The sequence below is a fragment of the Anarrhichthys ocellatus genome, unplaced genomic scaffold (assembly GCF_004355925.1).
Source record: "Anarrhichthys ocellatus isolate YVR2014 unplaced genomic scaffold, GSC_Weel_1.0 scaffold11, whole genome shotgun sequence".
In the NCBI taxonomy this organism is placed as follows: Eukaryota; Metazoa; Chordata; class Actinopteri; order Perciformes; family Anarhichadidae; genus Anarrhichthys; species Anarrhichthys ocellatus.
Window position 1 is genome coordinate 3,461,374 of NW_022280041.1, and position 27,513 is coordinate 3,488,886.

Consider the following 27,513-nt stretch of genomic DNA (forward strand, 5'->3'; position numbering starts at 1 on the left):
TGTGTGTGTGTGTGTGTGTGTGTGTGTGAAGGAAATCACTCCGTTGCTAAACCTACTCAGTCCGCACAATGGCCACTTTAAATACACCATCCTACACTCTATTCAGACACACAACCAGCCTGATGCGAGACACAGAAGTGCATTCTGGGTACCTGCATATTAATAGTACAGTGTGTGTTAACCTTCAGTGGGCAGAGTTAATTGGGTTTTGTTCCGTATCAAGCCACAAGAAGAGATTAACGTGAGGGTTTAGACTGAAACACAATGGGAACAGAACGTGTGCTGACCTCTTTCTCCAAAGCTTTCTGCATGATGAGCTGTTGGGTATCGCCTATGCCCTTCAGTTTGATCCACAGGAACATACCTGCCGACGGGGTGTGCCACTCTGCTACATCTATTAACACACACACACACACATTAGGAGAAAAAGAAGAAAAGCCTGGGTGTGTGCTGTCTGACTCATATCAGGATTTCAGTTCTGTGGTCTTTGTTGTCAGCTCATCGCTGTAACTACATCTGGATTATTTAGGTAGTTTACACTTTCATAAATGTCGTGGTGACATAAATCAACACGTCAATGTGGAAATGACTTAACGTGTAGTTCATATAATGGTGGCGGCTACAAGAAAACTGTACCGATGTCCGTCTTTACAACACACAAACTCTAACAACAGTCATGTTTACATCAAATATGTGTTGCTTTTTTTTTTTACTTTCTTCACAAACCTTTGAGCCACTTGTCTGCAGAGCTGATCATGGCGTCGCGTTGTTTCCTGTAAAACTCAATCACCCTGTGAGAGCAAACACAAACTGAGTGAATGACTTGAGTTACTGGTACTCTGGGCGTTAACAAACGGACCTAATTGCTTTTCTTTCACCAGTCAAACCAGTCATGCAAGGATGCGACGTACCCATCTATGTGTTGGAGGAAACCCACTTGGCCCCAGCTGTGCAGCAACTGAGACACCATGAGCTGGAAGCACGCAGGTTATGTCATGTAATGACTGGCAAAGACTGAAGAAGCCACATTATTTGACTGTAAAATTACCCTTTGTATCAGCACAGTGCAGTTGGAGCACGACACACCTTTCTTTCTTGATAGAGCATATAAATGTTTGTTATTGAGGATTGACTCACAGCAGACCTTTTTGCAGATCCTAATTAATCTCCCTCGTCTTCCTCATTTAAAACTCCTCTGTAGCTGCTGCACCTCAACGTCTTGTTTGGCTTCAGCCGTAGCGTGCCCACACACACACACACACACACACACACACACACACACACACACACACCTTCTCGCTGGTGAGTTTATGCAAACATAGCGTGCCGGAGCAACGGGAACAGAAGCTGGAAAGACTTCAAAACTGCACCGCCCTGATGTGTGCTCACTGCTGCACGATGAAGTAATGTAATAATAATCTTATGTTGTGTTTTTGTTTTGTTTTTAGATGCCAAGTTGATGGAGGATTACACACAGAAAGCATCAAAGATGTTAGCCATCCAATGCTATGTAGACAACGGAGTTTAAAATAAATAAAAGTAAAGGAATAAACAACAAAGTTACTCAACACAGTAATGCAAGATGTTGACGGAGCAGTGGGGGTGTGGGATTAATGTTTCATTCACCTGCGTGAAGGTACTCGTGTGCATTGTCGAGGCCTGGATGTGCAGCACCACCCGGTCCACCAGCGGTTTGGGACCGGTTACGAAACCGATCCTCAGCCTGGAACACACAGACACACAGGGAAGCAGTCAGAGACACACAGACACGCTGGTGCAGTTCTGCATAATGTGGCTCAAAGTTAAGATTTACCTCAACTGGAGCCAACGTGTAAAACTGAAAAAACAGTCCCCGACCACAAGTATACCAGAGGCAGAGGAGAGGGGCGTCTTTAGATGTGACCGGTGGGGAATTACACGAGCACATTAAAACGATAGACACACACGCACGCACACACGCTCACCCTGAAGACAGGATCTTGGAGAAGGAGTCTGTCCTGATGATCCTCCCGTCGACGTCCATGGAGAGAAACGTGGGAGCCCACGGCTGCCAAACAATAACAATATCAATCAAAAAATAGTGGATCAGTTTGGATCGTCAACGAGGTGAGTGATCTTTGTACCTTGTCAAACTGCAGGAAGTAGTAGGGGTCGTCCTCGATGATGAGCATGTCGTACTGCCTGGCCAGCTATTAAACAGACGGGAGGACGTTAGTGGAAACCAGCCTCATAACAAGCTCTAATTAGCAGGGTCAGCATAAATAAGACTGGGAGAAAAATGATTCATAAATCATATGCAGTGTGTGCATCTAGGGATGAATGAGTCTTTGTTTTGTGACGTTGCAGAGGGGGGGGGGGGGGGGACAAACCTCGTACACTTCCTGCTTCCTCTGAGTGGTCATGGACGCCCCGGTGGGGTTTCCTCCGTTGGGGATGGTGTAGAGGACCTTGGGGGCGGTGCTGCCGGGCTTTTGGACCTCTGAGGGGTCCCACCGAGACAGAACCTCCTTCAGGGCTGCGGGTATCATGCCGTGCTGATCGCTGGGAACGTTGATCAAGTTGCAACCGAGCGGCTGGAGCTACAGAGGAACGAAGAAGGTGAGAGGGTCACAGAAGGTTGAGTAACTGTACGTGTGTGTGTGTGTGTGTGTGTGTGTGTGTGTGTGTGTAAAAAGAAAGCGCTCTCACTGCTGCCAGTGTGCCTGAATACGTGGGTGCATCCAGCAGAACGTTGTCTCCGGGGTTCACCAGCATCTCAAACACCTAAAACACAAAAACATCTGAAACCACTTTCAAAATCATGTTTATAAGCAATTTTAAAAAAAAAGTATGTTTTAACAGAATATAACGTCTTCATACGATCCTTTTGTTTTTAACATTTGACCCTGGCTACACAAACAGCTTGAGGCAGTAAAGGGCAGCTCCGCAGCTGGTGGAGTCGGCACCTTGCAGAGTCCTTCCTGGCTCCCCGTGGTCACACACATGTCCATCTGGGTCGGCGGGTTGTGGAGGTCCTTCTGCAGGCTCTTCATCCACGTCAGCAGCTCGGGTACTCTACGTAGGAATGGAGATTACGCTCACATCTCTCTCACTGAATTGAATCTGCAGGTGGAGCGAGTCAGTCGAGGCTTTGGAGTTTACAAAGGTTGTAAAAAAAGATAACGTCTGTTTGTAGAACGATAACCTTTACGATGTTTACGGATCGTAAAGCCCTCGAGGCAAATTTGTGATTTCGGGCGATGCAAAATAAATTGAACACACTGTTCTGGTGTAGCTCAAAGTGTCTCTGTACCGAGGGTTCCTTGTGTTGATGCCTCACCCATTAGAGGAAGAGTACTGCAGGGCTCTCTTCATCGTCGTCTCGTCGAAGGTGAGCGTCGCTCCGTTCTTCACCTTGATGGATGCTGACTGGAAGGGGAAGGTGTTGGGGTTGGGCGCTCCTCCGGCCAGAGAGATCAGGGACGGAGGCGACCGCTGCTGCAGCTCGGCTTCATGCGGGTGGAGAAATAGATTAGACGGGAAAAATGGAATACACGTTTAGGCAATTAATGTATTTATTAATTGTGTTTTAGATGACTACATCTCTGTGTGTGCAATCAAAATATAGCCCAGTTTTAGCCTCCTACTGTGTGTCTACTTGCTTGTGCTAAATACATTGACATGTGTTAGACATTATGCATCCCTAAAGACTTACATTCACTGACATGGTAATGGAGTTCAGGTGCTCTGCAGAAAGCTGCATGCACCGCACTCGTAATAAATAAAAACTTACTCAGCATCCGGATAGGGGAGGGCTTTCTAGCTGCGCTCACAGCGGTGAGAAACCGAGCGTAATTCATGATTCCTGCGAAATTATAAAAGTCATAAACATTTAACCCTCACATATCAATTTCTACACTGTTTGTTTGTGTTTATTATAAAACGTTGCAATTTATTAAATAAAAACTCATAACGGGTTGCACATGCTTGCGTTACTCAACTGTAATCCCTACTTTGAGAAGATAAGAGCAGCAGCACCGTAACGTTTGATTAATGTACAATAAACGGTGTTAAAGTGAGACAAGAGCACGTTAACATGAAGTATACTGAACGAAATCCGGATTTAACTCGACCACATTCAGCTGTGTGACTGACCTTGCGTATCTCGGCTGAAGCGCCCCGGTGGTTTCTGGGTAACGTATTTCTTGAAACGCCAAGACAGTAGTCATCTGTGGCCTTCGTAACGTGAACTACATTACCCAATATGTTTATCAAAAAACACATTTATAGCTAGCAATTCATTTACTTCGCTTATATTTTGTACATTTTCTTGTTGAAGTCGATGTCACATAACTCGTTTGATTCATTCACAATAAAGAAAACTGATTAAAACTGCCGGTTATATACTGTATTTGTTCTCCACTAGATGGCAGTCAATCGAATGTAACTGCTCAAAATGACCGGATGTGACGAAGCGGAGGAACTCCTGTGTTGTTTTCTTAGCTTAGTCGAGCTAACTAGCTACTCAAGACAAACCGTGTAACGAGAGCTTCATATAAAATCAGTTACAGTTCAAAATTGCCTCAGATTTACAGTTTATGTCGCGTCTATTTATTTCAACGTGAATGTTTTTATTCGATGGGAGTTTTGTTCAGGCGTTGGGTGCATGCTAGAGAACGTGAGCGCTCTCTCGGCTAAATAAGGTAACGTAAAGCTAAATATGGTAACGTAGAGCTAACGGCCATGTTCAAATCAACCTGTATCGTTTACTAAATATATAGAACATAAATAAGCCGTTATGACTTAGCTAACACACCAGATACAGAACATTAACATGCACTTAAATCCACGTGTTCCTTCCTTATCAACGCTGCATCCAGTGTTAAGATAACAGGTGTGTTTCTCTCCTCAGGTAAATAACGTTGAGATGTCTGCTGCAACGTGAAGCTGCAGACTGACGGTCCTGTTCTTGGCTTTTACATCTCCGTCGTCGTTTCAATGGGGAAAAGGAAAGACATGATTCACCCCAGGTTTCTTGGTGAGTATATTCCTCCATTCATGTTATAATGTTGAAGCTGTTTTATGTGTTGGTTCAACTTTATGGTCGTTTTGAAGGTTGTGGTTGCTGTTTTATTGTATTGCAGTTATGATGAGAGGTGTTTCTAATATTTTGTCCACCCCGTATGCATCAGGTTAGAGGGTAGGCTGAATAACAAACACCTCTCACCTGTATAATACAGTTTAACATCATCACTAACTGCACAACATACAGTTGAGTCAACACCTGTTTAAACAGCAGAATTACTGGTTCTCTCATACATTTGAAAGATCCACTCTGAGAGAAAACACACATATGTTTGATGCATGTAAATCTAAATTAACTGTATCGCATCATCTAGTGTTTATTGTATTCATGTGTTGCTTTCTTGCTTTCCTCTCGTCCTCTACAGGTGAAGGCGGCTCAAGCCTGCACAGCGTTCACAAACGGAAACACAAGAAGCACAAGAAGCACAAGAGGAAGCACCACAGCTTCCCCGAGCTCCCGGAGCCCGTCGTGGTTCCTCGTCCTCCTCCACAGCTCCGCCTCAAGATCAAACTGGGAGGCCAGACGCTGGGGACCAAGAGGTGAGGCGGGACACTGAAGGTGGTCCGTTTGGTAGTGAACCTTCGTGTCGGCTCTCATTTCCATCTAAACCAACAATCACTCGCTTCTGTTTCCTGTCTGTGACAGCGTTCCCACCTTCACCGTGCATCCCGGTGTGGCTTGTCCGCCCTCTCCCTTGATGATTATTAATAATGTCGATGATGAGGACGACGATGACGATGACGACGATGAAGATGATGATGAGCCCTCTGTGCCTTTGGAGCAGTATCGGGCCTGGCTGGGTAAGTTACAATAGTTTAATACTGAGATACTTTACACTGGAGCTTGATGAAAAGTTATATTCTGTTATTGCGATTTTGATTCATGGGTCAAACTATTAGTGAATGCATAGTGTCAAGCTGTTACACTGAAAGAAAATAAGACCACAAAACCAAATGTGCCAGAGAAAATCATTTTTTATCCAAATTAATATGCAAATCTATTTCTGTATCTGCTGCTCTTAAATTTATTTTGATGAAGTAAATACGTTTGCTCTCTAATACAGTGCATGTGCTCACATAAAACACGGAATTAAGTAAAGTTAAAATGGGCAGAAATTGACACATTTTGGTTTGTGTTCATGACTTAAGTGTCCACAAATGTAAACGTAAGATTCAGATCTGTAAGTGTAATATTAACATGTAACAAACAAAACAGGCAGTAATGATAAAGCATTGGTTTCTGTGACCAGAGGTTACAACAGAGATCATTTCACTAAATTGAATCCACATCTAGGATGTGTAAGTTCATATGGTGTTAGACATCCGCTCAAGCCATTTTCTAGTTTCTTTTTAAGAATTTAATCGCAAGTCTTTAAAGAAACAGGCACGCAGGACGTAGTTTGTCCTCATCAGGTGTAGTGTTCCCTTCTCCTGGTCTTAAAGGCTTCATTACATCTAAAAGAACCGAGTTTCTAAATGTAGTTGGAGCTGATGTAAACAATCGATAACGTTATCTGCTCTCACCCCTCGATCATTTAGTTTACACTGTCTCAACAAGTTGAGTCGGTTCATACTGAATTTTTTATTTCCAACACAACAATCTGAGACATAAAACACTCTGTACCAGTCATGTCCACACGGAGGTGACTTTATTTCATCTAGAGTGGTCACATGGCAAAACAGTTGGAAAACACTGATGCGTGGAAGTGAATGGAGCCCTAGAACAGTAGGGAAAATACATCTAAGAGCATTAACTATATCACAACTTAAACACGGTCTAAAACACCTCTAATATGGATGGCATTAATAGTTGTACATATTTATATTAATAAAGACAACATCCCCTGAATGCTAAATATAAGTTTTAATGGATAAATGAATATTCTCCTTCATTCAAATCAAGAATGCAAGTTAACTTCATATTAGTGTTTTTTAATGTAGCATGGTCGAGACAATGTTCTGGCCGTGGTTAAACGACACATTCATGTTTGTTCTGTATCAGATGAAGACAGTAACCTGGCCACATCCCCTATGCCAGACATAGACTCAGACTGCATGCTGGGGGTTCCTAAGGACGAGGAGGAGCGGTGGCTGGACGCTCTGGAGAAGGGAGAGCTCGACGACAACGGGGAGCTGAAGAAGGAGTTGGACGAGTCTCTGCTCACGGCCAGACAGGTGAGGAAGCAGGACATATGTACTTCAGTCCACCATAATGTCGCTATAATCGTATATCCCTGAGTGTTTGTGTTTATGTACAGAAAGCCCTGCTACACAAGCAGCAGAGCCAGCCTCTCCTGGAGCTGCCCATGGGCTACAAGGAGAAAGAGATGACCGCAGAGATGATGCAGAAGCGGGAGGAACGAGCCCGGAAGAGACGCCTGCAGGCGGCCAAGAAGGCGGAAGACAGCAAGAACCAGACGATAGAGAGACTGACGAAAACCAGCAAGGCCAAGATCAAAAGCATGCGAGAGAGGAAGTCCAAGCTGAATCAGTGTCCCATGATCCGGTACAGCGACTGCGTCCAGGGCATTGCCGTCTCCTTCCCCTCGGGGGTCCCCCCGCCGGCACCAACGGCTCCCCGTCCTCCACCGGCAGCCCCGGTGAACTGCGGGGTCAGCGGCTGCACCAACCTCAAGAAGTACTGCTGCTCAAAGACCGGGGTTCCTCTCTGCAGCCTCCAGTGTTACAAGAGGAACCTGCTGCTCGAACTTTAAAGGGACGAATAAATTACAAATGGACGCAAATGTAGTTTTGTTACTGCGCCGAGCTGTGATGAAGGTGGGTACCGTCCACGTGGTCGTATTGATAAAATGTACACTGTACAGATGTGTGTAATTTGGACTTTACATTGTCATATTCATAATAATGGTTTTGCAAGCAGAGACGCTGGCTCCACAATTTAATTATGTACATTATTAAATGTTCAGAACTAGAAACCTTAGTAGACATAAAATTAACATTTTTGTTAAGTTGGGAGAAAGAGTACCATTATTTCCACTTCCTTGGTTTATTTATCATTTTGTCAATAATGTAAAATTATGTTTAGAGATGTGTGAAGGTTGTTACAGAATAAAAGAGAAACTGCATTCCTTCTTTAATCTCAATTTTGTTGACTCAAATTCCATACAAAACTGTACATCTTAAATTAGGTAACAAATTGTAACAATATCAACACAACCTTATTTGTACTTCTACATGGAGACTCGTGCGTAGTTTTAATTGGTCCAGCTTAGTAAACTTTACAGCTGCTAACTGCTCTAAGCAGAGGTTTACACCAAAGTGTCTGAGGTATTCATGACCTGAGAGGCTTTCCATCTACACACAGACTCTTGCACACATCTATGGTGAGCAATGAGGCAATGAAATTCCTGCTCTCGGGTTCTTTCAAGAAGCGCCTCAGTTTGATTTGTTCTCCTGAGAGTGGAACAGAAGAAGAAACGTTGTAGTGTGTGAGTCCATTGTCACGGATGTAGTAATCACAAGGCCAGGCCAAAGGAGAGTCTGAAGGCCATCTCTACGGGAACTTCTGCCACCGAGTCATGGAAACACACGTAGAACTCCTGAGGGACGGGCTCGAGCAACATCCGTCTGGAAAAACAAGATTGGCACATGAGGAAAAGGCTCGGATTTAGCAGAGAACGGTGCAGTTTGTGGATAAAAATAGTGAAAGCTGACGAACCCGATGACCCAGTAAGTCATGGTGGGAGCAGGCTTCCTCTGGTCGGTCCAGTTCTCAGGTTTACACTGAAACAGGACCCCGTGTTCCTTCACGGGACCCAGACCCCAACCACCGCCCTGAGGCCGGTCTGCAGCCCGACGGCCCTGCAGGAGAGGAAACAACACGACACAATCTGTTGATTCATTAAAAGCATCGATGTAGAGAAGGTTCTTTCTCGATGAATGGTGACGGAGGAGAGTCGATGCTTCTCAAAGCATGGCCGACCTCAGGAACATTTTGACTACTATTTTATATTGTTTTTGAATCGCATACTATAGTATGACTTCATGACATGTCATAAATATACCATCCGTATGAAATAAAACATTTCAAATTATTGCATGCCATACATTTTGTAATTAACCAGAAGACGTATTCTCTTCTTCTTTTCTTTATTCTTGCATTTAAAGCAGTCGGAGCCATTCATTTAAATCCAGTAACAGATGACATGCATGAAGTGTAGTAGTATAATATTAAAAAAGTCTTAGTATAACATGTTGAAATAAGTACGACTTTTTTTTGACTTTTTTCGACATGCTGTACAATACGATCCTAACTGTTTTGTGATCCGTTGCACCTCTACAGACCAGGGTTCGATTCCCCGACAGGGAGAATTCATTGCACCAAGAAGCAACTTTACCACTAACCATGTTTCTTTTATCAGCTCTCCTGGTTGCAGAAGTAAAACTACAAGACGTAGGAAATTGTAATTAGTTCACCCTTGAGTCCAAGTGGACCTTTGTGCTAAATTTGCAAAATGTCCCTCATGGCGAGATTCGACTTTCTACATGACAATGGGGTAGACGTTCTTAGGGACGGATGGACATATAGACTACACTGAAACATTAAAACAAACAAAAAAGAGCTAATTTGAAAAAGTGAGTTTTTAAAAGTGATTTATCACGAAATTGAGTTTGCTGCCCTGATGTCCTCAGGTATGTCATTCCAAAGTCCAGGGACGGGGACAGAAAAACCTCTGTTTGCCACCTCTGGATTGAAAGGGAACATTGTAGGATCTCAGGGAGATTGGGAGAATAAATACCATTAGATGCGGTCCCAATGCTTGTATGTCATTGTCCTTTGTTGTCCATATAAAAGACATGTCTGTCTTCATGGACATCATCCATCCTCGTTAGTATAGTGGACAGTATCTCCGCCTGTCACGCGGAAGACCGGGGTTCGATTCCCCGACGGGGAGAATTTATTGCCCGAGGAGCCACTGACGCATTGTTCTTGAGCACATTAGCGTTTCTCATGGGTGCAGAAGTAAAGCTAAAACCACAAGACAAAAGAAGGACTTACTAGCTTTTGTCATGTAGAGGATCTGTGTGTTTGTATGGTATGTTTGGAATTTACGTTACGGTTCAACAAGGTTCACCTGATCTACGTAAACACAATCAGGTCCTGGATAGCACAAAGCTGGAGAAGCACAGCCACCTGCCTCTAACAGCACACTGCATGCAGAACACCAGGGTTGGATTCCCCGACGGGGGTTATTTATTGCTCGAGAAGCATTCATAAATAATTGATAGTTGTACCACAAGTTTTGGCCTGGTTTTAACTACACTGAAAAGTCTTCTTTTGACTTGAGACTCACAGAAGCTGGTCTTGGTGTGACTTCAGGTTGCCTTAAATTCAACACTTTACTATTTCAAGCTGTTTAGCATGATTAGTGTTAACTGTGTCGTTAGGTGAGATAAGGGATGAGGTTGAGACCATATTCATTTAACTCTGACTCACCCTGGCTGGCAGGCTCTGCTGGAATGCGGCCCGTATGGAGAGGCAGCAGTGGTGGAAGTTGCGGATGAGCTGTGGGTGGATGGAGCCGCTGAGCTGAGCCACCTCTCTGTGAGTCGGAGCGATGAAGATCCCCTGAACCGTTTCCATCAAGACATAGTGGAACAAGGTGTTCTCTGCACCTGAAGTCAGTCTGTCACAATAAGAAAATGTAGGTTTTTAGTTCTAGCCAACATTAATTATACATGCAGTTAATTATTATTTCCCATCACCCACTTCATGGTGTTGTACATCTCCTCTGTCTCCCTTTCAGTCAGGGTCTTCTTTAGGGTGCCTAGGTAGAATGGGTTTGGGTGCTTCATTCTGGGAATCTGATGTCAAAGCATGCAAAAAGCATAAGACAAAACATGACAATACCATCTATCCATCCTTCCGCTTTCGGTTATCTGGGGCCGGGTCAGCAGACTTTGCAGCAACGCTTTCTTGCTCCTCCTGGGAAACCCTGAGGCATTCCCAGGCCAGACGAGATATGTAATCTCTCCAGCGTGTTCTGGGTCAACTCCGGGGCCTCTTACCAGTTAGACGGAAAACTTCTAAAGGGAGACGTCCAGGAGACATCATGATCAGATGCCCGAACCACCACAGCACTCCCAACCCGGAGGGTGCAATCCACCATTTTCCGGCAGAGAACCACGGCCTCAGACTTGGAGGTACTGATTTTCATCCCGACCGCTTCACACTGGGCTGCAAACCGCCCCAATGCGTGTTGAATGTCACGTCCTGAAGGAGCCAATAGAACCACATCATCTGCCAAAAGCAGGGATGCAATTCTGAGGTCCCCAAAACAGACACTGTCCTCCTCCAGGCGAAGCCTTGAAATCCTGTCCGTGAAAATCACAAACAGGATTGGTGACAAGGGACAGCCCTGGTAGAGGCCAGCGCACACTGGCAACGTGCTAGACTTTGTGCCAAGTATCTGGACACAGCTCTCACTTTGGTCATACCGTATGGCTCGCAGCAACGACCCAGGTACCCCGTATTCCCGCAGTACCCCCAAGAGGACTCCCAGAGGGACATGGTCGTAAGCCTTCTCCAAGTCCACAAAACACATGTAGACTGGATGGGCAAACTCCCATGACCCCTCCAACAGACCTGCAAGGATAAAGAGCTGGTCCACTGTTTTACGGCAAGGGCAGAATCCACATTGCTCCTCCTGAAGCCGAGGTTCGACAATCGGTCGGAGCCTCCTTTCCAGCACCCTGGAATTAACTTTCCGAGGGAGGCTGAGCAGTGTGATACCTCGATAATTTGAGCACACTCTCCGGTCACCCTTTTTTAAAAATGGGAACCACCACCCCGGTCTGCCACTCCACAGGCACTGTCCCCGAACTCCACGCGACACTGAAGAGACGTGTCAGCCAAGACAGCCCAACAGTGTCCAGAGCCTTCTGCATCTCAGGGAGAATCTCATCCACCCCCAGGGCCTTGCCACTGAGGAGCTTTTTGACCACCTCAACAACCTCTGCCAGGCATATGGATGGGTCTTCCCCCTGAGTCTTCAAGCTCGGCCTCCTCCACGGAGGACGTTTTGGTCGGGTTCAGGAGTTCCTCAGTGTTCTTTCCACCGCTCGACAATATCCCCAGTCCGGGTTCGCAGTTCTCCTCCACTGCTGAACACAGCCTGAGACAAGCCCTGCTTTCCCTTTCTGAGTCGTCTAACGGTTTGCCAGAACAACCGAAAGTCCTTCTCCATGGTCTCCACGAACTCCTCCCACACCCGGGTTTTTGCCTCGGCAACCGCCACAGCTGCAGCTCTTCTGGCCAACCGGTACCTGTCTGTTGTTTCCAGAGACCCCTGGGCCAGCCAAGTCCCAAAGGCCTCCTTCTTCAACTTGACAGCCTCCTTCACCTCTGTGGTCTGTCTACCAGCAAGTTCTCTGGTTGCCGTCATGACAGGCACCGATTACCTTTTCGACCACAGCTTCTAGCAATGGAGGCCCTGAACATGGCCCACTCGGAATCCATGTCCACAGCCTCCCCCGGGATGCACGAGAAATTCTTCCGGAGGTGGGAGTTAAAGTCCTCGCGGACAGGGGCCTCATCCAGACGTTCCCAGTTCACCTTGACCAAACGCACAACAGTCAGAGACCTATCATCAGCAGCTTGCATAGAGGCAACCATCTTGTTCCCCGGGGAAAACTCCAACACAGCAGCGCTCAGCCGGAGGCTCACGAGTATCTCCACACCGTATTAAGTTTTCTAGATAACCTGCCAACTAACAGTTAACAAAGAAAAGAACCAAACAGGACCAAATATTAGAATTGATAAAAGACTACAAGTGTACCTTGAAGAGGCCTCCGCTGCCTCCACTCCCATCCGACCCTCCAGATCCCAGCGAGTCCCGACGCCCCCCCAGCTTCTTCCTGCCTGAGTCTGGGGTGGAATGTGGACTGAGGCCTGGAGCCATTGATGAAACAGACCCTGACCCAGCATCCATCTGTCCCTCACTCCCACTGTCAGACAGGCTCCTCTGGGGGCTGGACCTCCGGGCCTTCTCCCCAAACAGACTACGGCCTCTGGACCCGGAGGAGGAGCCTTTGACAGCCCCTGCTAGCTTGCTGAAGACGGGGGAGGAAGAGGCCAGGCTGTCCAGGCGGTCGCGGGGTGTGGCAGCAGGAAGGAACCAGTCAGCACAGGACAGGCAGGGAGCCGGCGGAGCATTGAGACGCTCCTCAATACCTGCTTCCAACACCTCCAGTTGCAGCAGGGTGGCCTTCACCTGGATCCAGGATGTAAGAGAGTGTACCTTTATACTGTAGTGATCAACAGATTATTTTCTTCTATAAGGAGAGGTTGTCATCTAGCACATTGACCTTCCTTGTTAGGCAGGGAAGGTTATGGTGGGCAGTATTTCCGTTGATTGAGCAGAAGACCAGGGTTCAATTCCCCGACAGGGAGAATTCATTGCACTTTACCATTAATAAATATTGTTTAATGTAGTCCTAATGTCATTGCGCTATGTTGTCCATATAAAAGACATGGTTGTCTTTTTGGACATTGTCCCTCCTCGTTACAATATAGGACTCCACTTGAACAATGGAGGATCTCAGGGAGATTAACATTAATAAATATTGTCAGATGTAGTCATAATGCTTGTATGTCATTGTCCCATGTTGTCCATATAAAATACATGGCTGTCTTTTTGGACATTGTCCCTCCTCGTTAGTATAGTGGACAGTATCTCCGCCTGTCACGCGGAAGACCGGGGTTCGATTCCCCGACGGGGAGAATTTATTGTTCCAGGAGCTAAAGACGCGGAATTCTTGACACATTAGCATTTCTCCCAGCTGCGGAAGTAAAGCCCATAAGAAAAAAGAAGTAGGACGTACTAGCTTTTGTTCAAGTAGAAGATCAGTGTGTTTGTATAGTATGTTAGGAATTTTCTGTAAAGTTCACTAAAGTTCACCTGATCTACGTAAACACAATCGGGTCCTGTAGAGCCCAAAGCTGCAGAAGCACAGCCACCTGCCTCCAACAGCACACACTGCATGAAGTGCCTCTGAGGTGGAGAGATAAAGAAATACATGCAAAGATAAACAAATAATACGATGAATAGATACTGGGCAGTGACGACGAGAACAAAGTTAAAAACAACCACCAATCAGTGATTCGTCTCCTTACCAATCCCACTATGAGGAGGAAGTGACGTCCTTGAGGCTGGCTGTAGCCCGGCACTGTGCTGCTGCCATTAGCTCTCTGCTGGGGAAACACCTCCCTCCAGATGACCAGCTGACCCACCCGCTGCTCAGACGCCAGCGGCAGCAGGCAGTAGTGCTGGCAGTACAGGCACACATCCAGCAGGTCCTCTTTAGGCAGGTGGTTGGCAATCAGGTAGGACTGGACGGTGAGCATGTGGATGATGTAGTAAAAACGTTAAAATACATTTTCAAAATACAAAGATGAAAGGTCATATTCTGTCAGCTGGGTCTTCTATTGTTGTCTAGACAGTGTGGTACCATCAGGGGAGGATATAAATATGATACGGCTGGCGGCACTGAGGCCTGTGTGTGTGTGTGTATGTTTCTCTTGATTGGGATTCCTACCTTGTAGAACAAACAGGAGCCAAGAATTACATACAGACGCCTCAGGCCAAAATAGTCCTCGGACTGTGAAAGGACAAAGATAAAAATACAAAACAGTAAACATATACACAGACTTTGGAGGAAGATTGTTTTACGTTTGACCAATTCAATTAAATTGTGAATGAATGAATGTCTGTATTCAACTGGTTGTCATCTCTATTATTTTAGGAATAAAACTTGATAACAATGAACCAAAGATATAAGAATGCTTAACAAAGCTTGCCATGATGATAAGTTGAAAACTCAAGTTGTTAAATGACCATCGACTTTACTTAACTAGCTCCTGCATCAATAATCCTGCTCTCTAATTTTGTCTCAGCTGTTTAACCAGACCCTCCCCCGTTGAGGCTAGAAGACAGTAAGCTGCTTAGCTGACATGTAACTTCGGGGGTCACAACGCAACATGAACCGCTGATGTGACTCTTTAGCCTAACAACACTTATTATTTGTAATTGGCTATTTTCTTTCAAGACAATCGTCCATCCCTAACAGGTGACATACTTTGAAAAAGTAAATCCATGCTTCAAGACAGCAGTACTGAGGTGTTTTCTCACCATTTCTCCAAAATCAGAAGACTCAAAATCAGAGAGAACAGTATCCACCTCCATCTGGGGACAGAGAAAATGAAATATAAGCTTAACAGCATTTAATTATTATCATGACAAAAATACTATTTTTGGTAGTGTTCTTTAGAGTCTTTGCTCCTGCATTCATTCCATATATTCATGGAAAATTTCATTTTGTGTAATGTTCAACAGTGGACACTAGAGGGCGCCATAGCTTCAATTGTTGAGGAAACGTGGACAAGATGATATTGAAATATCTGTTATTACCGTACTTATGCTACAAGACTAATATTGATCTATAAATAATGTTATTGTCCCAGTCTTCACTCACACACACACACACACACACACACACACACACACACACACACACACACCTTGATTTCAGGAGGCAGCGTCAGCCATCGCACCGCCGGCAGTCCATCAAGAAAAAGGGTCCCCGAGACATCGGGGGCCGGCGCTGAGGAGCCGTCCCTCAAGCGAGACGGCTGGATGAGCTGCTGGAAGAACAGGCAGAAGAAGTGGTCCAACCTGGGAGCATGGTCCACCTTACAGAACGCACTGCGGAGGACACAAAGAAGATTTAAAATATAGGCGTAGGTAATGACAACTAGAACTAGAGAACAATGATTAAATTTCAAGAATAAAGAAATGGAAGAAGGGGAAAGATATTTGAGAGCAAAGAAAAGGGACTTAAGAGAGTGAGACAATGAAGGCTTTGTGTAAAATCCAGCTGGAAAACTTTTGCTTTGAATTGGTGAAACACATTATCTTTTATTTTTCAGCAATATAAGTTTCAACCAGCACTCTCAGCAGGAGCACAGGAAAGCAAAGAGCGACTCACTTGTCTAAGGAGCCGTACATCACTTTGAGAGTCCGGACCACGTCTCCCACCACCGTCTGCAAATACAGCAGTGGAACCCTGGAGCGAAATGGAAAAATGTCAAACACAGACGTGAATAAACTTCAGCAGATCTTATCAAATATTTGGACTAACTGCCAGGAGCTGTGAAGCAAAAACATTTGTAAGTGTTGTTTTTTCTACGCGTGGGTGTTTCTCAAAAATCAATCTCTGTGCTTTTTAAGCATGAATGGGAATATTTGTCAGGTTGACTTGATGACTAAAAGTGAAAAGTTTGGGGAATATGACTCATCTCATGAACAACCACATGCTCCTTAGAAAAGGTATTCATCCTGCCAACAAAGGACGAAAAGAAGCACATGTGAACGTTGAAATTGTTTTTACAGATTGTGCTCTTCAATACGTTTCCTCCTCGACAAATAATAGTTAATTTCTCGGGCACATGTCCTGCTCAGAGAATTTATCACCGCACCAACATCGGCACCTTGATTGTTAAAAATGATCTCTTGACAATTTGTTTTTTCGGGTGATGCCTGCGTTGTCTGTTTCTCTGCAAATGTGGTGGAGGCGGGGCTACCGCACAGTGTAATAATAATAAGTGCAGCATGCGTGTTTGATGCTGCCTCCCTCCACCTCTCAGCAGGAAGACCGATGACCAACAGGTTGTTGCTTTCCTTCCAGTAGCCCACATGAACCAGCTGCTTCCCGAGCAGGAGAGAAGAACTAAAGGGGAGACAAAAGAACAAAGTGACAAATGGAACAAAACAACGAGGACGATGCCGTTAACATACAGTAAATACAACCTCACTGTTACATTCTTAACATCCAGTCGCCAAACCTTTTTTTTTTTCCAGGCTTGTGTTGATATTCAAAACATCCAGCGGGGGAACTGGCAGAAAAGTTAGGAATTTGAGGGCGCTACAATAAAAATATTTTTTTTTTTACATAAAAGGCCAATTATAAAAAAAACAATATCTGCCTTTACACGGCACCCTTTCTTGTGCCAGTACTTTGTTAATAGCAGAGGGAGGAAGAGATGAAAAAAGGATGGAAACATTCCCGTAACTCTGCACTGAAAGTACTAGCACTACATCTGACAGAGTCAAAGGGTTTAGAGACAATGTGGACTTGATTTTGAGAAAAGCTAACAGTTTACAGTATCAACGGTGTGGTATATACAACTAGTATGGTCTATTCAAGCGATTATATGGAAGTATAGGAGCATCATCATGGTCAAAAATCTGTTAGAAATCACTGTTTTACATAGATGTAGATTGAATATCTTTTGGTTTTGGACATTTGGTCGGACAAAACAAGACATTTGACGACATCCCCATAGGCTCACAGATCTTGAAATAGGATTCTTTCATTATTTTTTTATGTTTTCAGGAAGAACATAGTCGGATTTCATAAAGAACCAGTTGGAATCAAAGCATCTGGTTGGTAACTAAATTGGTGATTAAATCCTCCACAAGTAACTTCCCTTACCTGAGTATTTGCCCTCCCGTGACGTTCTCCAGCATGTCACACAGAGTGAGGAAGATGCCTCTCACTCCTTTCAGCTGGCCGGATGCCTCAGACACGGGGTACTGGTACAAGATCTCCTCCTGCAGACACAAACACACACATATGAATATCTGGTGAACTGTGTCATGTCAATGATGTATCCAGCAGAAGGAAACCACTCTGGTGAGTCTCTCAACAGAAAAATGTCACATCAAAATGTGAAATATCTGCTGTCGGATGCTGCAGTCACCAAAATGTATCTCCTCTGAATTATGGAAAGCAAAGATCAACACATGAACCACTGGATGTTTATTCTGTCACCTCATCAGTGTTTTAGTTGTACTGCCCAACCCTTTTTCACACAAAGATGCCACTTTCAAGATGATGATTTTACATGCTTGACTTTCCAGAGTAAAGAGAAGCAGATTCAGGAAATACAGGAATTTGACTGAAGCTCACAGAAACTCTCAGTTGCTCTTCTGGAAACTACTGCACGCACTTTCAAATAGTGTTCAACCAAACTATGTTGTGATTAGTCTTTATCCCCGGACGAAACACAAGCACTTCACAAGAGACGAGGGAGTGCTCCGGGCAGATTCAGTGAATCTTTGGGGACATTAGTATTCGTCCCAGCATGCTGGAAACTTTAAAGGAAACAGGGCGGATAAGAGCCGCTGAGAGGAGTGAGGGGATAAAAAACATTAATGAACGAGTCCTTGTAGGCTTGCCAACCAGGACAAAGAAACAAGACGAACAACCAGTTACATCTCGTCTGTACACACACAAGCAAAAAAAGGCTCGGATCACAAAATCCTCACACAGCCGAGACTCAAAAATAGCACCGCTGAACCTCTCCAACTTCTGCTACCCAGCAATCAAAGGACTAAAGAAAATCAAAGTCGTCGTTCATACACGACACTGTCATTTAAAAAATAAATGACAGACAACCCAGCACTCTGCACCGCTGTTAGGGTCAAGAAAGAAAGAAAATCTGGCGAGCAGACACACAAACTGGAATTGCAGATGGTGAATACAACCATAAAGAAAATATTAACCTGCCAATCGACGTCCATGGGGAAAATGTGGTTACAGTGGAGGAGGTGTCGGCCAGGAAATGAGTGTCGTTTGCAAGAGAACACGCACTGTGGGATTAACACTTGAATACAAGTGAATATAAAAAAATATATGAAACACCGCCCTGTGCATGGATCCAATAAAAAAAGGATATATTATTTTGTTAATAAACTGCTGCACTACAGCCAAAGGGATGTGTGGATTCAGTGTAGAACAAGAGCATAAAGTGACAGAACATTTATTGACAGGTTTGCTCAGGGCAGAGCGCCTTAACTTCTCCCCGTTCTCTCTGTTTTTTCGGTCAGTGGGTCCACAGGCGTTGGAAACCGTCCAGAGCAGTAGTTTACTGAGAGAGTCTGACTCACGTCAGATCAATTCAAGGGAAGCTTTCCATTCCTGGACTTGGGGATTTCCTGCACACCTGAGGTCATTCTTAACACTCAATTATCAGAACCCTTCAATGTTTCAAACACAGCTTTTTTTTACGGCTGCTCAGAGTCGGTGTGCTATTGACCACAAAGTCATGATCAGGTTTCCCAGAGACCCACTATCTTTCCAAAGGGATCGAAAAACATGTGGCCATCCAGGGTTTAGATCTCAACAATGGTCAGTTCTAGTTATGTTACATTTAATGGCAATATTTAGCTTTTGTTTTTCCACCGCCAGCACCGACTGCACAAGAGGCTTGCTCCTTTCAAAGCTCCCTCCTCGTTGCTCTTTAATAACACGCCCGTTTCCACTGAGGAACTCTGTGAACCTTTCTACATTTTTCCTGTTTAAATGCAAAGAAAGCAGTTACACCCTTACCCCTGATCACGGACACCAAGTTACTTATTTACACGACGTTATCTTTTATTTAAAAACAAAAACTGAACGTCCCTGGGTGGGCTTGAACCACCAACCTTTCGGTTAACAGCCGAACGCGCTAACCAATTGCGCCACAGAGACGGTTCTGCAGCACCCTGCTGGTGGGGATCGGTATAAACTTCTACAAATTATGACGTGCACTATAAGTCATAATTTGTCATTTATAACTTGCAGTAGCTTTGGAGTGGGGTTTCCAGCATTGAATGTTGCTGACTGATCAAATACACTCTACTTTTCCACAGCAAACACTGCGTTTTGTTTCAAAGCTCTTTGTTTTAAGTCCAACATTAACCATAAAGGAGTCAGAGGAGATTTTATGACCTCGGACTGCATTTCTAGCGTTTTAAATGTCTCTCTCTCTGCTGCTCGACATCTGACTTCAATCTCAATGGAACTATTGTTGTCGCTTTATTGCGGCAAGTAAAATTGCGTGCAGTGGTCACTTTTTGATGTGTCAACCGACTAATAAGCACAGACTTTGTGGGGCAGAAAGCAGTGTGGTGAAGCCTGGACTTAATTTCCTGAGACTTTTGGTCAAAATGGCTCAGATGTGGTTTAAATACCCACACGTGTTTCATCACACATTTTACACAAACTGACCTCTTCCTGCGGTGATGCCGAGTCCAGTTTCAGTGAGAGGTACATGACAACGTGCGGGATGTGTCCTATGGACATCTGAAGTTCGGCGGTGTCCTCTCCCCACAGCAGACGCACCAGCTGGCTGACTGGAGGAGACGAGGCCTTCGTCTTACGGTCCGATGAAGTGTCGCTCGCACTGCCGCCGTCGCCCTGAGCCACCGTCTCCAACGTCAGCCTCACCTGGAGGAGGAGAGGAGAAAAATAAGGACATTTATTCTGTTATGTAATTTCATTGCATCAGCCTGCCTACCAGTCCTTCTCAGAGTTCATTCATTTCTAAAATCAGCCACTATGGACCCGCATGATTATACTTCGCAAGACATTTTAACAGTGCTCATGTGTCTGTCGTAGGAAAATAGAGGCGTGCTCGTGTGCCGTGCTGCCAAAAACTTCAATCATTACACATTGATTCAGGAAAAGGCTGAAAAGCGAATAGCAGGACGGTGACTGTCAGAGAGAAAGTGACAGCAACAGCCAGACCTCACCGCAGCATAACAAATAACAGGGATCCGTGTGTGTGTTTGACTAATTATAACCAGACGTCTGCTACTCAAAGACACAGTGGCAGGACAACGAGACAGCCTATCTTCTCTCGTTCATGCAGAATCTATTTTTATTACTTTCCATACGCCACTTCTCCATTCTATACTTCCATTCCTAGAAAGTCCCCGTAGTAGCGAAAGTGTGTCGGCAAAGAACTCACAAATTCAGATACCATACATCACAAATGACCCAGTATACTGCTACTACATACCACGCATTATTATTGTTTAAACTCGCACATAATTGATGCAAACACATTTCTCTAACAACGAAAAACAATGTACATTGTAGAAACGCTACTGTGGCATATCAATACACATTGTGCTGACTGGGCTGAAACCTGTCAGTGATTCAAGGATATCAGAACCAGAGTCCAGATGTGGAAAAACCAGCAGCAATGCACGATCCACGTAATGAGGTCAGCATCTCTAATCTGAACCAGCAACCATCACTGCATTTGGGTATGTTGTAGGTTTTATTTCTAGAAGGAATAACGCCACGTAACCCTGACACAAGGGGAATGTCCTATGAAGACAATACAGTAGGTCTGAGGAGTTTTCTCTTATCTCTTATCTCATTTAGAGGATAAAACAGCAGAAGAAGGCAGAACTGTGGAGGTCCAGGTCCTAACCCGAGCATTGTTCCGAGTCTGTAAGTAACCTAAGAAAAGCCATTTGGTATGCTCCAAGAAATAAATGAGGTGTTGTGGTCATTACTTTCCAACAAACGTGGGTAGTCCTCGATCATACGGTGCCTACCAAATATGTTGAAGAGGAAAGAAGGGATCGTATTCCCAGGTCAAAAAATGTTGAAACTGTATTTTTCTAATGCAGCGATCACTCCCAGAACCCTCCAAGGTCTGTCAGCAGTAACCACAGGCCACACGCCGCCCCGGCGGGCGCCTCCATCTGGGCTGCCCGCCATTTTAGCCGATTTTAGGGGTATTATTAAAGAAGAGCAGAGCAGTGGTGGAACAACCATGTGATGTAAGTTTCAAATTGGTGACTCTGACTAGTTCACTCAAGAGGTAAATATTTTTGAATTCACGCAGGATGCGAGAAAAGGCTTCGATTAGATTGAGCTGAGGGAATCAGATTCAGACGAGGAGAAAAACGGGTGAAAACTTTCAAATGGGCAAAGGCCTAAATTTGAGAAGTCACTGGGTAAAGAGGCTGAGTGGGCTAACTGCAGCACTTTCTCTCATCATAAATAACAAGGATGTGGTTAGACTGGAGTGTGCTCTCACTGGAATTCCAGCCCGTTGATGTCAGTCATTATAGGTGGACACACGCACTCGAGCACACGAGTGAGGGAGTAACTGAGGCTTGTTCGGCTACGAGGGTTAGCAGAGGGCATGGTGGACTAACGTTGATACTAATATTTGTTCCTCGGAACATAATAAGTACCGTCTGCGTAACATCTGGGAGGGCTGGCACACAGACAAACCATCCTCCAACACACACACAAGCACGCAAAACAATCATTCTGTCACCAACACAACTCTATTTCCAGTTTTCTGAGAGAGGAAACTTGTATTTCCCCCCCCAAAAGAAATCTTCCGTCGCTCTTTCCCTCGAATGTAATTTAGTTTCCGACTACATCTTCTAATCAGCTGAGCTTCCAAATCCCACAACAGCTTCCTGTGGCCCCGGGAAAAAAAAAATAGTCACACCGCAGTCGCATCTATCCGCCGTATTCGCCGTCCAGCCAGACGCACTCTGTCATTTGCAAATTCCTGCTTTTTGATGGTCTGCTTTTTGGGTGAAAATGCACGACTGAGGCACAGACTATGGATTTTTTTTTGAAGGATAATTTCTCTAATTTTAAACAGCAGTGACTTCGTGACTATTGACATTTTAGCAGCTTTGACAAAGCCAAAGTAACTTAACGTCTATTTGTACCGTCCTGGTTTGTGATGAGCCCGGATCCTAAAGACATAAATGCGGCGTTACAAATTTTTTAAAAAGGAGCTCCCAGTATTGATCAATATCGATACTAAAGGAAACCACTAACACTGACCTGTGTTGGTCCTGGGATGCAGGACAGAACCCTCTCGATGTTTTCAGAGGTCACGTCCACATCGTCCACCGCTACCAGCACGTCACCTGAACACGCAGGACAGACATCGATAGCTCAACTAGGCCAAACACAATATAGCAAATAAGTAATGATAGTAAATGTAATTATTGGTGTATATTTAACCATGAACTTACATTAAATGTGGGTTTGTAAAAAAAAAAAAAAATCACAGAAAGCTTATATAGTCAGTAAGAACCATACTTAGAATAATTTGATTGATTGTATAAATGGTGATGTGCTGCTGATCCGTGCACCTGGCTGAGTAGACCCACTAAAAGGCCATTTAAGAGCTTCACCTGACCCCCATCTCAGTAACAGAGCTATTTCAGGTATTTAACCACTTTAATTGTTCGAGCATGGAGCCGGGCTGCATAACGGCTTAAACAGTAACTCATGTGGGCAGTCGTTTGTGGTGAGTTCCTCCGTCTGCTAGTGAAAGCTGTCCGATCGTTGGATAGAACAAAATAAATCCCTTCAGAGAAACCCAGCGTTCAAACACAGATTAGATATTTTTACAGAACCAGACCGGCACTTAAGAGTTTCATTCACTCTACGAAACTATGTGCTGAAAGTTACACTTAGACGGAATATACTTTTTTGTATTATAGGGCTTCACGTGCCTTTTCAAAACTGTATAGAAAATACTGTGACGTATTTAAAATGGCCGCTGACACAAGTAAAGAAACTGATATTTTGTAGATTTGTATTATAGTAAATACGAGCTAACTGTTGGATTTATAGTCTTACCGATCAGAATTTGGCCACATTTGATGGCCGGGCTGTTGGGTATTAGTCCATGAACAGTCAGTCTCTCCTCCTGGCTGACCACTGCAGTGTTTCCTCTGCTCCAGGACGGGCGATGCACCACCCCCAGCAGAGCTTCCAGAAGGCCTCCGCCGTCAGACAGAGGTGTTGAGGAACCTCCAAGACGTTTAGGGTTGAGGTAGACGCACACTTCCTTCAGCTGCTGCTGCTGAACCGTCACCCCCTGCCTTTGACCCGGCTGGTTCTTAAGGATGGATGCCGGAGGAGATGAAGTTGAGTTGTCTTTACCTCCATCCTTCCCTCCTCTGCGCTGAGATGGCCGGCGTTTTCTCCTCAGGATCCTGACCAACCTCGTCAGCGCGGGCTCACCTTTCGTCCTCGACCCGCATCGCTGCTTCTTGTTTTGCTCGGTGATGATCTCGGCCTCCTCCTCGCTGAAGCGAACGTGATTGGTGGACACACCTTGGCTGGTGGCGGCGGCTTGGGCCAACGCGGCCTCCTCTTCGCCCTCACTCAGCTCCAGGTAGAAGAGCTCACCATTCTTCTGGATGTCATCAAGCCATTCTGGTTCCAGGTCACTGAGGGAAACAAAAATAGACACCTAGTGTCAAAGGCACAGTGGTACAAGACTAGGAGGAGAGGACACAGTGGTACAAGACTAGGAGGAGAGGACACAGTGGTATCAGACTAGGAGGAGAGGACACAGTGGTATCAGACTAGGAGGAGAGGACACAGTGGTACAAGACTAGGAGGAGAGGACACAGTGGTATCAGACTAGGAGGAGAGATGCACTGACAATCAATATAAAGATACGTGACTAGATATCATTTGACATTTTGGTTATCTTGAGATAGTGATAAGGCTGACATGTACAATAAATGCCTCTACTTGCCATCGTATCCACATTAATAATCATTTATTATTTAGCACAGTTTAAGCTTTTGGGGCATTTTTTGTACCAAACTTGTATCCCAATACTGAGTCAAATACAGTTTTTTTCTTTTGTTATTTACTTTTACAGTATCAGTTATTGCATGTGTTTATAAGCCTACAGTAAAAACTACTATATGTTGTTGTTTTTAAAGCGTAATCACATGGTTGACCAAAAGGGTGGGACTAAAAAGGAGATATCTTTGGTTTCTCTCTTTTTATACCTGCGGTAGCAGCTTGGACGTGATATCCATAAATCTACTGAGGATGACAAGCAGCATACAATTATTTGAGGTTTACCTCCCAAATTGAGAACACTCCCTAAAAAGCTATGAAAAGCACAAGGAGAGAGTGGATGGGATGACGCTGCCTGACATTTAGAAGCACTTATATTGAAAAAGGCATTAAATGTGTAATAAACTGGATGAATCGAAAGCGTTTTATATCTGCAATGTACACCATCATAGTGACTGTTTTAAGTGTCAAGTTACAGCACAAATTTTTCCAGTTCGACTTTATCTCACGCACAACCTTCAGTAGCTCCACGTGGTCTCACATTACCACGTGCACGTGCGGAGAGGGTTTGTTTGTTTACTAGTCGCGCGGAGTCAAACTATCTTCTTACTCAGAGTAGTCGGAGCTGTTGACACTCGATGATGTGGAGTCGCGGTCGGTGTCGTGCTCGCCACCATCTTCTTCCTCCCGACCGCTACACAGAGTTTCTTCGGTACACGTGCGCGCGTTCGCAAAGGCCATTTTGTTCACGCGACGTGTTTATTATTTCCGGAGTTCGCAGCTAAAAGGTTAACTTTAAAAAAGCATCCAAAGAAACGGCCGGCGACGCTCGCTCGCCATGTTGGAAGAAGCGCAGACGACCGTGTGTTCACGTGACGAGAACGGGTCCATCTGATTGGTGGACGGCGCAGTTGCCCATAACAACGCAGAAACTTTGGGTGACTCTTCTTGCTACCTGGCAGCACGAGACTCTCGTCCACGTTAAATAATGCAGCAACCACACAGACAACACCACATACCCGCTCATATTATAGTTACAGGGACATTTTATTAAAGTGTAACCGTTTGGAAATAAACACCGACATGATATTAAATAAAATAAAGGACCCTTGGGTGCCTTCGGCCACTGAATTTCAAAATAAAAGCACATTTACACTTTTGTTTTGTTGCCCCCTTTCTCTCCACCTCCCTGTAGACTTGCACGAGGCTTTTTTTAAAAAATCCCCTCAGGTATTTAGCAAACTTCTGCACCTCTGACCAAACACCAGCATGCTTTAAAATAAAAGCACTCATACTTTACTGACCTGTAAAGGAGAACGCTGCGAATAGAGTCAAAATCCTCTAAGTTTTTAGAAAATGAACCTCCGTCTGCAGAAATGTTAAACATCATTTGTGCGTGTCATGTTTTCTCCGGGCCAACAAACACTGCAATAACTTAAATTGTCCAGTTTATACAATTGCAATTTAAAACTCCAAGAGGGTCCAAAAAGAAAAGCTTTTAAAAAACACAAGTTGTCCAAATAATTCCTCTCCTCTGCTCCACATGAAGCTTCTGAATGTTTCTCCAGGCACAGCCGAGTGGAATTTGTCCCAGCGGCCTTCTTGGCAGGTGGACTAAAAACACGCCTACTACCAACAAAAAAAGCTCAGCTGACAAACCCACATGTGTAGGCTACTTCTATTTCTAAAAGACTCAAGTGTGGGGGAATAACGTTACTTAACCGCATAGTTTCCATCGGTTTTACATAGAATATACTGGAGAGAATGTCCACGCATTTAAGTTGTTATTATTAAAGCTAAAAAATGCTGTAAGATACATGTTGTGGGGGGAGATGTAGTTGCAATGCAACATGTCTATAATTCTGTTTAAAGTAAAGTCAGTGGTTCCACTTTTGACTGTTGCCATACGATGTTTAATAATGGAGTCAATGCAGGAAGTACCAATACCAGATTATAAAAATACTGCATTCAAAATCATGAGTTAGTACTTATACTTAGTTTAAAAAGTACTCACTAAATGCAGAATACCTCTTTTCAGGGAGTTATGTCATTACCAAAACATCTCCCCACAACATTTATCCTACAGCTGGAGTAACGTTTTAGCTTTTAATTATTACTGATTCAAGACATATTTAAGAAATATTCATATGAGATTAAGACAGTTAGTTAATTTTAGCTACTTTGGGTTGTTTATTCTATTAACTAGCAACTACAGGGAACAATAAATAGATTAATAATATAGTAATTAATAAATGGAGTGGAGCAAAACGCAGTGTCTCCCACTGAAATGAAGTTTTAAAGTATCATACATTAAAAAATAAGAATATACAACAGCTATGTACACAACTAATCTAACAGTTATTCTATGTGATACTAGATTTGTTATTAACAGTATTGCAGTACCACTCTGATCATACTCCTTCCCTCAGTGTCCCCAGAGGAGACAATGAACGGTCATCAAAGACAGACAGCATATGAACTAAATCATGACTGTCCGCCCGCTTCGCGCTCAGGAAAGAGTATCACCAACTCATCATCGTGGTTAGCGAGACCAAACATTTTAGAAACACATTTCTCAAGTCAAAAACTATAGAAATGATCCCTGAAAGTATAGTCTTAACCTGACCTATGACCTTGCTCTACTACTAGTATGATGAACACGTGCTTCTCTGTCATGGTGCTGAGGTTAACCAATGGCCTCAAGATGTTTTACACTGAGAACATGATCTCAAATGATCACAAATAACATCCAAATAGGAGCAGACAACACCGAATAAAAGCCACACAATGCACATGAATATATTTTTGTAAAGAAGATATAGCAAGATTTAAAACGCACAACTATAACCTGAATGTATCAATATACATAATATACATTTTAACACTGTTCTGCTGACAGTACAGAGAACAACATATACATGAGAACTGTTCTCACGATAAAAGCTTGTATAAACTATTGAATGATCTATACAATATATTTATTTATTTACCCACAATGCCCTCTGG

General features: G+C 44.2%; 3 protein-coding genes, 4 non-coding genes and 1 pseudogene across 14 annotated transcripts; 3 read left to right on the forward strand and 5 right to left on the reverse strand.

The window, feature by feature from the left end:
- Positions 1 to 47: 47 nt before the first annotated feature.
- On the reverse strand, positions 48 to 4,158 carry aadat (aminoadipate aminotransferase). Of its 4 annotated transcripts, none has more exons than XM_031851205.1 (12): positions 4,135 to 4,158; positions 3,773 to 3,844; positions 3,320 to 3,488; positions 2,946 to 3,054; positions 2,689 to 2,763; positions 2,370 to 2,579; positions 2,124 to 2,189; positions 1,965 to 2,047; positions 1,627 to 1,723; positions 912 to 973; positions 727 to 791; positions 48 to 394 (listed from the first exon to the last, which is right to left on the reverse strand). In XM_031851205.1, the coding sequence occupies exons 2-12, from the start codon at positions 3,837 to 3,839 to the stop codon at positions 237 to 239; spliced, it is 1,161 nt and encodes a 386-aa protein (XP_031707065.1). In that variant the 5' UTR covers positions 3,840 to 3,844; positions 4,135 to 4,158; the 3' UTR covers positions 48 to 236. The 4 variants fall into 4 exon arrangements, with proteins under 4 accessions (XP_031707065.1, XP_031707063.1, XP_031707064.1 ...); XM_031851203.1 differs by having other exon boundaries at positions 3,695 to 3,844; XM_031851204.1 differs by having other exon boundaries at positions 3,981 to 4,150.
- Positions 4,159 to 4,450: 292 nt separating this feature from the next.
- ino80b (INO80 complex subunit B) lies at positions 4,451 to 8,148 on the forward strand. 2 transcript variants are annotated; one of them, XM_031851206.1, is made up of 6 exons: positions 4,451 to 4,682; positions 4,892 to 5,017; positions 5,430 to 5,604; positions 5,711 to 5,865; positions 7,067 to 7,239; positions 7,323 to 8,148. In XM_031851206.1, the coding sequence occupies exons 2-6, from the start codon at positions 4,978 to 4,980 to the stop codon at positions 7,776 to 7,778; spliced, it is 999 nt and encodes a 332-aa protein (XP_031707066.1). In that variant the 5' UTR covers positions 4,451 to 4,682; positions 4,892 to 4,977; the 3' UTR covers positions 7,779 to 8,148. The 2 variants fall into 2 exon arrangements, with proteins under 2 accessions (XP_031707066.1, XP_031707068.1); XM_031851208.1 differs by having other exon boundaries at positions 7,103 to 7,239.
- Positions 6,736 to 25,911, reverse strand: intu (inturned planar cell polarity protein). Of its 4 annotated transcripts, none has more exons than XM_031851201.1 (17): positions 25,812 to 25,911; positions 23,545 to 24,140; positions 22,738 to 22,823; positions 20,137 to 20,355; positions 17,578 to 17,696; positions 16,723 to 16,812; positions 16,072 to 16,149; positions 15,605 to 15,788; positions 15,216 to 15,269; positions 14,623 to 14,685; positions 14,201 to 14,416; positions 13,986 to 14,078; positions 12,864 to 13,298; positions 10,796 to 10,890; positions 10,523 to 10,712; positions 8,744 to 8,886; positions 6,736 to 8,652 (listed from the first exon to the last, which is right to left on the reverse strand). In XM_031851201.1, the coding sequence occupies exons 1-17, from the start codon at positions 25,895 to 25,897 to the stop codon at positions 8,541 to 8,543; spliced, it is 2,859 nt and encodes a 952-aa protein (XP_031707061.1). In that variant the 5' UTR covers positions 25,898 to 25,911; the 3' UTR covers positions 6,736 to 8,540. The 4 variants fall into 4 exon arrangements, with proteins under 4 accessions (XP_031707061.1, XP_031707059.1, XP_031707060.1 ...); XM_031851199.1 differs by lacking the exon at positions 25,812 to 25,911 and adding an exon at positions 25,118 to 25,337; XM_031851200.1 differs by having other exon boundaries at positions 6,736 to 8,886.
- trnad-guc (transfer RNA aspartic acid (anticodon GUC)) lies at positions 9,909 to 9,980 on the forward strand. The gene has a single exon. It is a non-coding gene; the product is annotated as a tRNA-Asp (tRNA).
- trnad-guc (transfer RNA aspartic acid (anticodon GUC)) lies at positions 13,736 to 13,807 on the forward strand. Its single transcript has one exon. It is a non-coding gene; the product is annotated as a tRNA-Asp (tRNA).
- On the reverse strand, positions 19,544 to 19,617 carry trnan-guu (transfer RNA asparagine (anticodon GUU)). The gene has a single exon. It is a non-coding gene; the product is annotated as a tRNA-Asn (tRNA).
- A 997-nt stretch (positions 25,912 to 26,908) lies between the features above and the next one.
- On the reverse strand, positions 26,909 to 27,125 carry LOC116385846 (small nucleolar RNA U3). The gene has a single exon (XR_004212908.1). It is a non-coding gene; the product is annotated as a small nucleolar RNA U3 (small nucleolar RNA).
- Positions 27,126 to 27,444: 319 nt separating this feature from the next.
- On the reverse strand, positions 27,445 to 27,513 carry LOC116385850 (uncharacterized; annotated as a pseudogene).